This window comes from Heteronotia binoei, chromosome 1 (genome assembly GCF_032191835.1).
Source record: "Heteronotia binoei isolate CCM8104 ecotype False Entrance Well chromosome 1, APGP_CSIRO_Hbin_v1, whole genome shotgun sequence".
Taxonomy (NCBI): domain Eukaryota; kingdom Metazoa; phylum Chordata; class Lepidosauria; order Squamata; family Gekkonidae; genus Heteronotia; species Heteronotia binoei.
This window is the reverse complement of record NC_083223.1, coordinates 253,265,593-253,279,968: the sequence shown is the minus strand read 5'-3', so window position 1 is coordinate 253,279,968 and position 14,376 is coordinate 253,265,593. Positions and strand designations below refer to the sequence as shown.

The 14,376-nt window shown below is 45.4% G+C and overlaps 1 protein-coding gene across 1 annotated transcript in view; it reads right to left on the bottom strand.

The window, feature by feature from the left end:
• Positions 1–2,237: 2,237 nt before the first annotated feature.
• ANKRD35 (ankyrin repeat domain 35) overlaps positions 2,238–14,376 on the bottom strand; it is a 68,893-nt gene continuing 56,754 nt past the window's right edge. Inside the window, exons 10-13 of the mRNA XM_060253017.1 lie at positions 11,127–13,406; positions 9,110–9,199; positions 5,569–5,634; positions 2,238–3,202 (exon numbers count right to left, since the gene is read on the bottom strand). Of these exons, the coding sequence (XP_060109000.1) occupies positions 3,092–3,202; positions 5,569–5,634; positions 9,110–9,199; positions 11,127–13,406 (2,547 nt within the window). The 3' untranslated portion in view covers positions 2,238–3,091. The remainder of the gene's footprint in view (positions 3,203–5,568; positions 5,635–9,109; positions 9,200–11,126; positions 13,407–14,376) is intronic.

Below are 14,376 nucleotides of genomic sequence, written 5' to 3'. Positions count from 1 at the left end.
GGAGGGGTCATGTCAGTTGTAGGAATGCCTCATCAGTTTCATAGAATCATAGAGTTGGAAGGGACCTCCAGGGTCATCTAGTCCAACCCCCTGCACAATGCAGGAAACTCACAAATACCTCCCCCTTAATTCACAGGATCTTCATTGCTGTCAGATGACCATCTAGCCTCTGTTTAAAAACCTCCAAGGAAGGAGAGCCCACCACCTCCCGAGGAAGCCTGTTCCACTGAGGAACTGCTCTAATGGTCTGGAAGTTCTTCCTAATGTTGAGCTGGAAACTCTTTTGATTTAATTTCAACCCAGTGGTTCTGGTCCTATCTTCTGGGGCCACAGAAAACAATTCTACACCATCCTCTAGATGACAGCCCTTCAAGTACTTGAAGATGTTGATCATATCACCTCTCAGCCACCTCCTCTCCAGGCTAAACAGATTCTAACAGTTATTCTGTGCACGATTGCCCAATGTACATTCATGCCCTTTTGAAGGACGAGGGTAGAAAGAAATCCAGGCTGACAAAACTGACAGTTTCCCCCTAATTTTGTCAGCTTCAGTAGAGACACCAGTACTGTACTGAGAAAAGCTGAAGTTTGCTCCCTGTATAATCAGCAAATTCGAATAACAGACAAAGTTTATGCAAGGTATTGAATAAACCTCTTGGACATTAGATATCTTTTCCCATCCTTCCCTCTGCCAGTCTACAGAGCCAGAATTCTGGAGCAGGGAGTGCTTGCACACTCTGTGTGTTGCTTCTTGATTAAATAACAGCATGATGGTTTGTTTCTCCGTCTTCTCTTCTTGCATCCTCCTGGAAAGGTCATCAGCTCAAAAACCCTGCCTATTTTGCTATGTTCCCTAACTGGGTTGGCAGCTAAATCCCCTTTTGCTCCACCTTTTCTCTATGGAAACAGTTTTTGTCTCTGTCTTCTTCTTGCACTGTGGAACGCTGTGTAAGGTTGGCTGCTCTTACTTGGCTGTAAGCAAAGGGGGGGGGGGGCGGTCAGGAGGGGAAGCAAAAATCACTGCAAAGGGGCAAGAACTAGGAGGACAGGGAAAGGACCAGTTTTTTCCTCTCCTTCTTTTACAGGGATTTTTGCTTCCCCTGCTGACCCATACTGACGGCTGTATAGGTCAATCAGTTTGCACTTACACAGCTGGCATTTTACATAAAGGGGAGTTTTGCAGGATGTGTGTGAGCCCAGTCCTATTTCCAGCCCCCTCCCCTTCATTTCTGCAACACACAAATGTAGAATCCCCAGACAATTACCAAGATTTTGGACCACAGAACAATTTCCACAAATTATAGAAGGGGTCTTTTAGATAAAAAAAATAACCTGCGATGCCCTCCCCTTTTTGTGCATCATCATCAGACAATCGGTCATTGTGGGGGTTTTTTATCTGTATGTGGGGAGCTGTGAAAATTCAGGTGTGAGAGTGTCATGTGCCAGTCACTGCACACAGACTGCTGCATGTTAATATTTTACACAAAGTGCATTCTGCATAGGAATCTCATAATGTCTCAAAATAATAAAGCAGCAGGATCAGTGGCTTTCTAAATGCTTCAAGCATAAGCCAGCCTTGCACAGGCAGAATAGGCTTTTATACTGCTTTTCCTTACCCCAAGGAGTTCAGAGTGTCTTACAATTGCCTTCCCTTCCTCCCCCCCCCCCCCCCACAGCAGGCACCTTGTAAGGTAGATGGGGCTAAGTGAGTTGTGAGAGAACTATGACTGGCCAAAGGTCACTCAGCTGGCTTGATGTGGAGGAGAAATGGGGAATCAAACTCAGTTCTCCGGATTAGAGTCCATCGCTCTTAACCACTACACCACGCTGCCTCTTATTGGAATTGCCATGCAGCTACTCCCCTCCCCCTTCCCTTTAGCAATCATGCATGTTGAGCACCAGGCCATTGCTGCAACGGAGAGGCCCATAAGCACCTGCTATATTGCCCATCGTGTCTTCCCTCTCTGTTAGGTTACTCAAACACTGAACTGACACACGCAGACACCCAAATCATGGAATGGCTTGTGCTGCATTCATGCCAGGGGGTGGGAAAGAAACACAGTTCTATTGAGTCACACAGCAATTTCCCCGCACATTGACACAGTGCCTGTCTAAGGGTGGTTTGCGCCCTTACTCTTTACCATTGGTCTCCGTATACTGACACTCATTCTGTTTCTTTTGTTTGGCTCAAAAAAGGCAGTTCCTGGGGAGAGGGCAGTGATAGTGTTGAAGACCAGTTAGTGGCTTAAAGACGTTTCTCCTTTATTTGACTTCTCACAGGTGGGAAGGAATGTGACATTTTAAAAACTGAAAACAAACAAAAGAGTGGATAAACAGCAATGACACAAATCTTTTGAAGGTTTTAAAACCCCCTTTAATTGATGACTTAACAAATAATACTTAGCCAGGGAACAGAGGCAGGAGGAAGGAAGACTGGAAGGCTTTTTTGGTCCAATCTACTGGGAACTTTTTCATTCATAAGCCCCAGTGAGAAAAGTTGTAGGCCTCTATCCCTGTTCCCATTTATTTCAATGAGGCACATATCGGATTGCGGTGGATTTGTAGCCCACATCAATGAATGCAGGAGAGGTATTTGAAAGCACCAAAATGTCTTGGGGGCTAGCTCAGCAGTGAAAAGACCAGTCCCAATGGCACCAGTGATTAACAGTGGATGTTTCTGTCACTCCCTTACCCGTGCCTTGCTTCTCATAATCCTATTTGTTATTTTCCTTCCTTTTTACTACTCTCATCTCCTGCCTTTACCCTAAATTCCCAAGTCTGTTTAAAAGAGAGAGAAAGAAGAAAAAAGACTGTGTGCTGGTGTATGCATTGCCTAATTCCAATCGCAGAACTGTACTGCAGAAATGGAAGCATCCGAGTGTGGATTTTAGAAACACACCCTTCCTCTGCCACTTTAGTTTCATAACACTGGGACACATCTACAATTTAACAAGTTTTTAAAAAGAGAACAGATGTCTCATCCCATGTGGTCCTTAGAAAATTCTTATAATAACACTGAGTATTAAAAAACTTGGTATTAAAAATAACAATAACACTCGGTATTCATGTTGCATTTTTGCTGTAGTGGAAGTCAAAGATGGCTCCTGTTTCCTGGCAATGAAGGAGTGTACCAGTTTCTGGCTGTAGAAGTAACTGACCAGTGTTCCTCTTCTCTAATTATTGTCCACAGCGGGATTAAATCCTGGAATGAAGAAATAATTGCAGTGTTCAGTATAGTTCACATGCTGTACTGTGGCGCTGCAGCCTTGAACTTGCCTGGAATCTGGTCTGGCAGACAGGGAACTTTGAACCCTCATCCCAACTCCACTATGAAGCTCACTGCACGGCCGGGGTCATTTTCCCTCTCTCTGCCTAACCTACCTTAGAGATTTGTGGTGAGGATGAAGTAGGAAGGGGAGAACCATGTATGCTGCCCTGAACTCCTTGGAGGAAAAGTGAGATTACAAAAATGTGCTAAGTCCCATGAGATCAGCTATGTCTACTGAGTGGCAGAAGGAAATGAATCTGCTTAGAGGCCAATGTATTTATAGTATAGGATTCAAAGCAAGCTCTTTGGGTATGCAAAATGATTCTCTCTCTCTCTCACGGAGGTTTTGCACATCCTGGCACTGTGACTCTTGAGTTAATGTCCTTTTGGTAGCCAATGGCTACTATCACCCACTGGAATTTGTATCATCTATGTGGGTGACAGGGCTGAAGGAATGGTTTGGCAAATTTAGATTCTGGCCTAAGAGGGGAGAAACAGAAGCAAACATTGATCAGAAAGCAGCAGAGCTGGGGGAACTCCAGGGTTGTGTTTTTTAGGGGGAAGGCTGGCCTTTATTCACTCAAGGGCTGAATGCTTCCTAGTTCATTATTACCTAAAAGGTCTTATATACTTCCCTGATGCTCCGAGGTTGATTCACCAGACCTGAGATCCTCCCATTCATGATTTGGAGGAAGGGCCAAAAATAGATTCTGCATGCTCTTCTCCCCTCCCCCCGCCTTTCAAATGTACTCAGAATCTCTTTCTTGGCAAACCGTAGGTTGCTATTTCAGGCCATCTCTGGCTTGCACAAATCACAATTTGTGTATAACATCAAGCCATCAAGAAAGAGGAAGAAAGAGAATTTAAGCTTGAGCAGGGAAGGATGGAAAGGAAATGCACAAGGAAAGTTCAGGCGCAAGACCGAGTCTTATGAACCGAACCCAATTGACCTGATCAAGGGTGGAATTCTAGCAGGAGCTCCTTTGCATATTAGGTCACACACCCCTGATGTAGCCAATCCTCCAAGAGCTTACAAGGCTCTTTTTTGTAAGCTCTTGGAGGATTAGTTACATCAGAGGGATGCAGCCTAATATGCAAAGGAGCTCCTGCTAGAATTCCACCCCTGGACCTGATAAACAGCCCTTGGAACTTCCTATGACTTAGAGGAAGTTATAACATAATGGGTTTGTGTGTCCCAGGGCTGAACCAGAGCAGGAGGTGAGATCTGCTTTTAGTGAGAGAGATTGATGGGAGTCAGACAAAGCCCCGAGTAACACAGGTTAAGTTTACGCCTTCCTTGGCAGGTGGAAGGGAGGCAATGTAAGAAAACAACATTCTCACTTGGAAGAAAAGGGGGAGGCTTATAAGCTTGGCTGGTCATCCGTCCGTCCTCAGGATCCGGAGCAGCATCGCATGGACCTCCTCGTCCATGAAACCCTGAATAGGAAAAATACATTCCCACGAGTACAGTCGAAAAATTCCACCCCTAAACAATGCTCTGCGGCCTTTACGAACACTATGGCAGGGAGAATAACTGCCAGTCTATGCACCCAGCAGAATCAGGGCTCTGCTTTGTATCACTGAGACCATGCAATTGAATGCCCCCGCATATTTTTAAAAAACCCTCCCTGTATGTCGAAAACTAGGGTCACACTGTAAAGTTCTGGCTCAGTCTTTTACCTGAAGCTAGATTTCTGCACAAAGGGATTATTATTATTTAGAGTTCATTGATCTTATTATTAATTAAACCGTATAAATATATTATTTACTTATTTATTACCTTAAATTTCTATCCCTCCCTCTCCGTAAGCAGACTCAGGCGGCTAACAGTCAGTTTAGACGTTTACATTTACAATTTAAAAACATTCTATGGTGCTGTCTTCAATATAGGCGGGTTCTTATAGAAACACTCAGATAACAGTAGAGAAGGACCAAATAACCCCATTTCCCTCCCCAAAACAAAAAAAAGCTAGAAGGCTACAAGAATCAGCAGCCAGATATAGCAACGGACAAAACAGAAGAAAAAGCTAAATACAGAAAAAGAAATAGAAGGAAAAGGAAAATGGGCACAGGAGAGAGATATTGCTGCTTGAAAAGACAGAAAACCTTGCTGTATATACAGCATCCTCCAATCACAACCTGAAGTGCTATTACTGAGGGGAAAACTTTGCCATGTGATCTACTGTTTGTATAACCCAGCAGCTGTCCTGCATATGTGGGGACAGACAGCTATCCCTGCTTGCCTTTGCTTAGGTATCTCCTGGCAACTTAAACTAACGCAATTTATCTGGTATTCTTACCTGGGCTGCATTGAGCAAGTGGGTTCTGTAAATTGACACAATCTCTTGATGGTTTTTCTGGATGACCTGGAAGAGTTGAAAAACACCCATGAAAGCAAGCCACAATCTGACTTTCTACACCACCTAAAGTGAACCTAAAGTAAAGTTCTCATTTCACTTTTAAGTTTAAGAGAAAATTATAAAGTTTTGTTATTAATTTGCTTTCTGGTCCAAACATTATCTTATCAAAAAGTGATTGTTCTTTGGCAAAGCCTATGACTTTATCCTTTGCAAATCTAGATTTAATTTGTAGCTTCATCCACCAATCTAGTAATATATCTTGTCGGCTTAGTTCGTCATCCGTCTAAGTTCATCTATATCTGAAAGAAAGGAGTTATATCTCCATATTTTTTGAAAGTCCAGCAGATGACATGAGGGGTTTGTACCCAACATGCAATGAGAGTTTGTGCCCCCCTAGACACATGACAACCCCTTTCCTGCTTGTGAGCATGGCTGCTCCTACATCAGGACAGTTTTCTGTGACAGACACATTGGTGATGTAATTGCAGGTGAAACTGTATTCCAAAGAGCTTCCAGATGGCTCAGAGCAATCAATTTTCTTCCTTTTGCACCAGAGGTACGTTGTAAGTCCTTCCCCTGTCCACTGCTGTGATGTCACATGATCATTGTTCTCCACCCACCTTTAAAAAACAAATGGTGTGCATGCGCAGCACTGTATAGGAAAAGTTTTATTTCACAGTCTTTGGATCTTCTGTCTGCTGGAATGTCTACCCCCGCCACTGGACTCAGACTCAGTTCTCACAGTTTGTTAACTCTTGTCTCTGTATGATGATTTACTGTTATTCACAGATCTTACCTGCCATTTTAATCCAATCTCAGCTATAATTGCCTTGTTATTTATGCTTCTTGACTCTAACTAGCCCTTCCTGGCAACTATCCTAGCATCTACAGGTAATGGCTGTATCTGATGAAGTGTCCATGCGCATAAAAGCTTATACCCAGAATTAAACTTTGTTGGCCTTAAATGTGCTACTGGACTCAAACTTAGTTCACAGGTAATGTTTCTTCTTGAAAATATAAGGGGATTAACAAAAGTACCCATCCCCTTTCTCTGCATTTCCAAGTGGATTAATATCGCTGGTTGTGGAAGAAATTGGGTCAGGAAATACCTGGTGATGTTGGGGGTGGAGCATGGGAAGGGCAGGGTTTGGGGAGGGGAGGGACCTCAGCAGGGTATAATGCTATAGAAACCATCCTCCAAAGCAGCCATTTTCTCCAGGGGAACTGATCTGGGTCATCTGGAAATCAATTGTAATACCAGGAGATCTTCAGGTGCCACATGGAGGCTGGCAAGCCTAGCAGGCTGGGGAACCTTCACATGCCAGAGTAGAGTTCTAAAATTAGGAAGAAAATAAAAAATTGGGCACTTGGAGAGGAGAAATGTGTGAAATGCATGGAAGCTACAGCCATCTGAAATGGCCAAAGTGTGACCACGGTGTGAACTGCTGTGACTAGTTTCCAGCATAGTACACAGGATATCTAAGGGTGAAATCAGACATGACAGATCTTTCTTAGTTGTTAAAGACAAATTACAGCTATGCAGGCTGCAGTTTGAACAGGGGACACTTAAGGGAACATAGAAGGAGATTAATCCTTCTTTCCTGGTCCAGTTTCACTGAAACTGAGGCACCCATGCCATTATTATTAATCTTTAAAGGGATAAAATAGTCGTGTCTGTCTTTTGCCCCTCTTTTTTATAGGGCTATAACTGTGATTCTCGTTTGTGAAATTGTGCAGAGGGGAAAGAATTAAATCCTGTCCCTATCCCTGCATAGCCCTTATCTAAACTGATATTCTAATTAAGCATTAAAAAGACACTAGTATGATCTGATCATGAATCTCCCAGCATCTTGTCTGCTTTGTCTGGAAATTTAGAGTTTCATATAAAGGATTTTAAAAAAAGATTCTAGCCCTTATTGGTGCATAGAAATAATTACAACACTCCCTAGAAATTCTACAGATTAGATATGCTAATGTGGCTGAGTTAAACAATAGAACTGAGTTTCCAGTAGGCTGTAATATTGCTGAAAAATAAAAGACTGTGTAGGCTAATGAACTGAATCTGAACTGTATTACTAGCACATTTATTTTGATCAGTCAACAAATTTTGTTGCCTTGATTTTTTATGAGGGAGGAGGAGAAAAGGTTTTGATTATGGGAACAACCCCCGCAGGTCTACTCAAGAGTACATCCCATATTATTCTGTTGTGTATGCTGACTTGATGTTTAATGTGAGTGGGTAGTTACTGCCTGGCTCACTGGAGCCTGAAGGACTGTGCTTGGGGACTGGGAACAATGCGAAGCAGGATCCAAATCTCTGCTTCCCCAGACCAATCACCAGCCCCCTGCTGGTTCAAATGATCCAATGACATTCAAGCACGGGAACCTTGGTGTGTATATAGTTGGCCCCGTTGGCCTAGTACAATAGTCTTAGTCTGCCTATGACGATGCTGTAATCACTAATAAAGAGCTGTGATCAACTGCAACTAAGCCTCCTCATGCATTTAACCCACTACTCAGCATATTCAAAAGGGTTCACTAGGACTGCCAAGCCCCCGGCCAGAGCAAGGGCTCTCCCGTCCTGGAGGTTCCCAACCTACCAGCCCACATTGGGCCGGCAGGGGAAACCCTCCCCGACATCATCAGCGTGATGACATCACCAATGTGATGACATCACCCAGAAGTGATGTCATCATGCCAGTGACATCAAGCGCTGGCTGCTTTAGGCATTTCCCGGAAAATTCTATGGTTTTCCTGGATGCTCTAGCAATTTGGGAGGGAAAACTCTATGGTACAATAGGTACCATAGAGATTTTTTTCCTCTAAAATCACTACAGTGTCCAGGAAAACCATAGAGTTTTCCTGGACATGCCTATAGCAGCTGGTGCGTGGTGTCGCCAGCACGATGTTATCACTTCCAGGTGATGTCATCACACATGCATGAAAAAAGTCCTCTGCCGGAGGCCATAGGGGACTTGGCAACCCTAGGGTTTACTCCAATAAAAGTATTCTTCTTGTGACCTATGAATAGGCTAGCTCAGTGTTTCCCATTTTCAGGGTTGCGACCTGGTACTGGGCCATGGAAGCCTCTATACCGGGTCACCAGGGCGGCCCAACAGCCCCCTCCCCTCTCTATTTATCTTTGGCACTGCATGCCATGCTGTACTCCAGCCCCTGCCCCCCACGCCGCCGCTTGTAGCACTCAGAAAGTGTTACAGACACTGCGCACTGGCCAGAAGCTCTCCCCCGTCCCTCTCTGATGTTCGGAAACATCAGAGAGGGCGGGAAAAGCTCCTGGTCGGCATGCAGTCTCTGAATCACTCCCTGAGCATCCTCTGCCCAGACCACAGGGAAAGAACCAGGCCAAGGGGTGGGGAGAAGTTTGGGAAACCCTGGGCTAGCTTCTTCTAGGTTTTCTAGGCTTCCCTTTATTAAGTTCTAGGGATTCTCATCTAATAATCTGACTGGCAAAGTTACTCACCTCAATTTGCAAGTGGAGACGGGCCCGTTCACTGCGCAGGTTGAGGACTTCACTCGAAAGTTTCTCTGTTTCTTTTAGCAGCTTCTTGACCTGCAGTGAAATGATAGAACAGACATCATTTAAGACTCTCCTCCACCAGGGGCTCACTGAGATAATTGTTCTTTCTCAGACTCACTTCCCCTGACTATGAAATGGAAATATTACAGTGCAATCCTAAACAGAGTTGTACTTTTCTAAGCCCATTGGCTTCAACAGTCTTAAGTGGGTGTAGCTCTATTTAAGATTGCCCTGTTAAATTTTAACATCCTGGGGGTCCCCATTTTGATTTAAAAGTTTTCATGTATCTCCAGCCCCTCACCATGCACCCAACAGCCCCTCTCACACAGTAAGCCACTCACATCCCATAGAGATGAGATTCCCACCTTATAGCATTCTTAAAACAATATGGAGAGAAGCATACCAAAGCAAACTTAAGTAAAATGACCGTATTGTTCGTACATTAGGCCACGCCCCCCTGACGTAGCCAATCCTCCAAGAGCTTACAAAAAAGAGCCTTGTAAACTCTTGGAGGATTGGCTACACCAGGGGGTGTGGCCTCATATGCAAAGGAGTTTCTGCTAGAATTCCACCCCTGATCCTCACTAACAGCCCTGTAAGCCCTGTAAGTAAAATGACTGTATTGTTCGTACATGGCCTAGAAGGTCAGGTCTCAGAGGACAGCTGATTCTTTAGGGCAATCACTCAAAATTTCTACTCAGTCTCACCCTGATTGGAAGAGACTTTGCATCAGAGACAATAAGAAACTTCCCTATGTGTTACTAACTTCTAGATGCAGGCTAGTTGAACAAGGGCTGAAAGGAGCGTGGAAATACTTCACTCACACAAATAGAATAAGATCCTTGTCACTCAAAACCTGACCTTCCATAAGTTGAGCCTGCTGGATCAGACCAGTGGTCCATCTAGTCCAGCATTATGTTTCATACTGCAACCAACCAGTTCCAATATTCTACGAAAAACTACCTTTGCCCATTATTCTCTATGAATGTATAGTGGTGTCCCCTCTGACCTCTAAGGTCAAATGCTTTGCATTGCCAAATAGAGTTTAAAAACAGGGCTTTTTTTTTTTTTGTAGACGCCAAGCCCCCTAGAACTACGTTCCTGTGCGTTCCAACTCCAAAAAAACCCTGGTAAAAAAAAAAAGAGTTCAGTTTTATACCAGAAGTAACTACGATTATCATGTTCAGTCTGTACCTCAACCAATTAAAGTGCCTAAGGCAGAGCTACTGAATACCACCAACCAATCAGCACATTTTCTGGCTAGTAATCTGAGGTGATCTGGAAGCCAGTTTTACAATGGAAGCTGGCAGCAGTTCTTCCAGCTGCTGCCCTTCAAAGGTGGGAGAATCCAATTCCATTTCCTTCCCTTGAGGTGGAGAGACCCTACACCCTTTCCTTGAAACTGGAGGGTCTCACAGTTCACATTAGCTGGATGGGCATGAGAGGGGCTGATGGATTCCTTAGGGGTCCCCTGACCCCAGTTGTAAAAACACTGACCTAGCTTACAGGGCTGTTAGTGAGGATCAGGGGTGGAATTCTAGCAGGAGCTCCTTTGCTTATGAGGCCACACCCCCTGACGTAGCCAATCCTCCAAGAGCTTACAAGGCTCTTTTTTGTAAGCTCTTGGAGGATTGGCTACGTCGGGGAGCGTGGCCTAATATGCAAAGAAGCTCCTGCTAGAATTCCACCCCTGGTCAGGATGGTTTGCACATGCAGAAGCCTAGTTTAAAAAGGTGACACTATGCAAATACAAAGTCCCACAGATGAGCTATTTTCCCTCAGTCAATTTCAATCAGTCTTCAGCCCATGCAATTGAGTTTAATATCTTGGGGGTCCTTTAATTCATACTGCAAAGCTAGACATGACTGACAGAAAGAACCCCCTCCCCCCCTTCCCCGCTGCCTAATATCTCCTTCAGCAAATATAGGGTAACCCCTTTTGACCTTTCAGTGGTTCCTACCCTTGCTTCTCTGTCCTGGCAGGTCTTGGTCAGCTCCTCCACCTTCCTGTTCAGCTTGTCCACCGAAATCTCCAACCGCTGAGACTTCCCTCTCAGTTCGTCCACCTCCTCCTCGTGCTCTGCTGCCTCAGCTAGCAGCTCCTTGTTCCTCTGCCGCTCAAAAGCAAGTGCTTCCTTGTGGTGATTGGATTCCCCATTTGCTTTCTCATACTTCTCTTGAAGAGCAGACAGCTGCTCTCCCAAGGCTTGGGCTCTGAGGGACAGCATGCCACGGACCTTCTCGTGCTTCCGGAGGGCTTCCTCTTCCTCGTGGCGCAGCTCGGCCATCTTGATGGTGAGTCGGTCAATCAGCTGCTTCATCGTGGCCCCCTCTTCACCTCTCCCAAGCAGAGAAGCCTGGGCTGCTTCATAGAGCTCCTTCAGCTCCTGAAGGCCTTTCTCTAGCTCATTCATCCGCTGTCTGACTTTCCAATTATCAGCAATGGCGTCTGAGGCCTCAGCATACATTTCTCGCCAAGCCTTTTCCTCTGTTGCGAAGGGGCTGAGGCCGTTATGGTCGGCAAAGTGTGTTCGGTCAGCCTCAAAGGCGTGGTTCTCTTCTTCCATCTCCGATACCAGCTGTAAAGCTTCGTTCTGCTTTTTCACAACATTGTCGAGCTTCCAGTGTAGCTCCCTCAAGATGCTATTGCCAAAGTTTTCACTCCCAGAGCTGGTGACCTCTTTGGTCATCTGTTTCAGGAAGCTGTCTCTCACAACCACCATCTCCTTCCTCTGGGTTTCCAGTTTCATCTGCAGCTTCTTTGATTCTTCTTTCTCAGCTGTGAGCTGCTGGGACAAGGAGTCAACGGTCCGCTTCAGCTCCTCCACTACCAAGCTCCCTGTGGCCTCTGGCTGAGGAGGTTCCTCTTTAGGATGGAACAGTTTGTGAAGCTCTTCTTGTAGCTTCTCCCTCTCCCTGCTCAGCTGAGACAGCTCCTTCACAAGGCCACTGTTATTCTGTTTGAGATCCCACACCTCCTTCTCCAGGTCAGAGCTCCGTCGACTTGAACGGGACTTGTTGTCCCCCCTGTCAGTCTTCACCCTGAGTTTGACCTGCCCAGGAATTTCTTCATGCAGCTGGTTCTTCCCTGCCTCAACCTTTTGCAGCTCTTTTTCCTGATGGTCCGTGCCATTAACCATGACTCCTGACTGAGAGGCCAAAATGGTTTCCCGAAGAGGCCTGATTTTCTCCAGAAGGCGGGAATTGACCTGCTCCAACTTGGCTAGGGCATTCTCTAGGCCTGTGACTACCTTCTTCCAAACACCTACAACTCTCCTGACTGTCCCCGTTGGCATTGCATGGAACTGGAGATTGATCCTGATAGCTTCGTCAGCTTCCTTTTTCAAGGCTTCGTTCTCAGTCATGATCATGGAGTTTTCCCTCTGCACTCTGGAGTACTCCTCCTCCATCTCGGTGAAAAACTGGGATACTTTATCCCGGGGGAAGCTTGTGTCCTGTTTCCCCACTTTCTCAGTCTCCCCCAAATTCTTTGCCAGCAGACCACGCAACTGCTGGTTTTCAACATCCAGCTCAGCCACACGAGCCTCCAGTGCCTTCAGCGCCCCATTTTGTGACTTTTTCTTGGCTTCGTAGACGCTGATCACCGCTCTCATGTTTTCCATGTGGCCTTCCATCTCTTGCAGCCTCTGTACAGCAGCTGCCTTCTCCTCAAAGGCCGCAACCACTTCAGCCTGAAGATGCCTCAGTTCCATCTGCTGCTGTTTCTTCTCTTCCTCCTCCTCTTCGCCAGGCCACCGTATTCTCTCCTCTTGGAATGCCACAGTCTTAGGTTTTTCTGCTTCCACCGTTTGGGTCTCGACATGCTGTTTCTCCTGCTCTTCATGTTGGTTCTTCCTCCTCTTGAGTTCCTGTACTTGCTCAGCTAAAAGGCTGAGGTAATAGTCTTCCTCAGAAAGGTCGCAGCTGTACCTCTTGCTCAGCTCCTCCCAGTCCCGGCTGTTGTTGTTCCCTTCAGGAAGGAGCTGGTTAATCTCTTGCACCTGGTCCCATACTCTTTCTTTTATCGATTTACATCCGTCTGAGAGGCCGACACACTCTTTTGTCTTCTGGGCCAACTGCAGCTCCAGTTGGATGACCTTCATCTTCTCCTCTCGATAACGACTCCTCCATTCTTTCAGCTCCGCATTCTCTTCCTCATCTTCGTCATCGCTGTCCTCTCCTCTCTCGCTCTGGAGGTTCAGGCTACTTAGATCGGTGTCTTTGCCACTCTCAGACAGAATCTAAAACCATGGACAAAACATTTTAAAATGCTATATTCATTTAAGAACATAACAAAAGCCCTTCTGTATCGGACCAGTAGTCCATCTAGTCCAGCATCTTGGGTCACACAGTGGCCAACCAGTTCCTCTGAAGGGCCAACAACAGAGCACAAAGGCTGAGGCCTTCCCCTGATATTGCCTCCTGGCTCTGGGATTCAGAGGTTTAGTGCCTCTGAATGTAGAGGTTCCGCTCAGTCACCATGGCTAGTAGTCACTGAGAGCCCTATCCTCCATTGAGAGCCCTATCCTCCATTGAAAAACTACTACTCCCTACTACTACTTCCCTACTCCATGTGTGATTCATTATTGACCCAGGAAAAATGGACCCAATCACTCAGAGATCTTCTGAGGGATGCCATTGATGTACATACCAACTAATTTTTAGCCAGTAATTTGTATTCTTAACACAGCAGGAAAATTAATTACATAGGACAATCAATTAAGGTCAGTTAAAGAAAACCAAGTATTTTTGCATGGCAATAATGCCAACAGACACCTGCTGGGGCTTAGAAGGCTCCAGGCTGTTGCCATCTGATGTGCCAATAGGGGTTATGCCCCCTTTCCACTGTTTCCAAAGTACCTTTTTTAATTTATTTATTTTAAAATTATGCCGCCTCTCCAGGAGCCTGCCTGAGGTGGCTTACAAAAAATAAATAATACAAACAGAACATTTAAAAGATATTAAAAGCCAGCATTAAAAAATCCAAGTCCAGTATAAAAACATAGATGATGAAAACCAACCCCTGAAAGCTTAAAATAACAGTTTCCTGACTAAAAGGGATTAAAGGATCCTTAATTAAAAGCCAGGATGAAGAGAAACAGTTTGTCCTGGTGCCTTAAAGGGGACGTCAGCGCCAGGCAAGCCTCAAGAAAAAGGGTGTTCTGTAAGTGAGGTGAAAAAGGCCTGTCTCTGGTAGCAATCCACCTCACC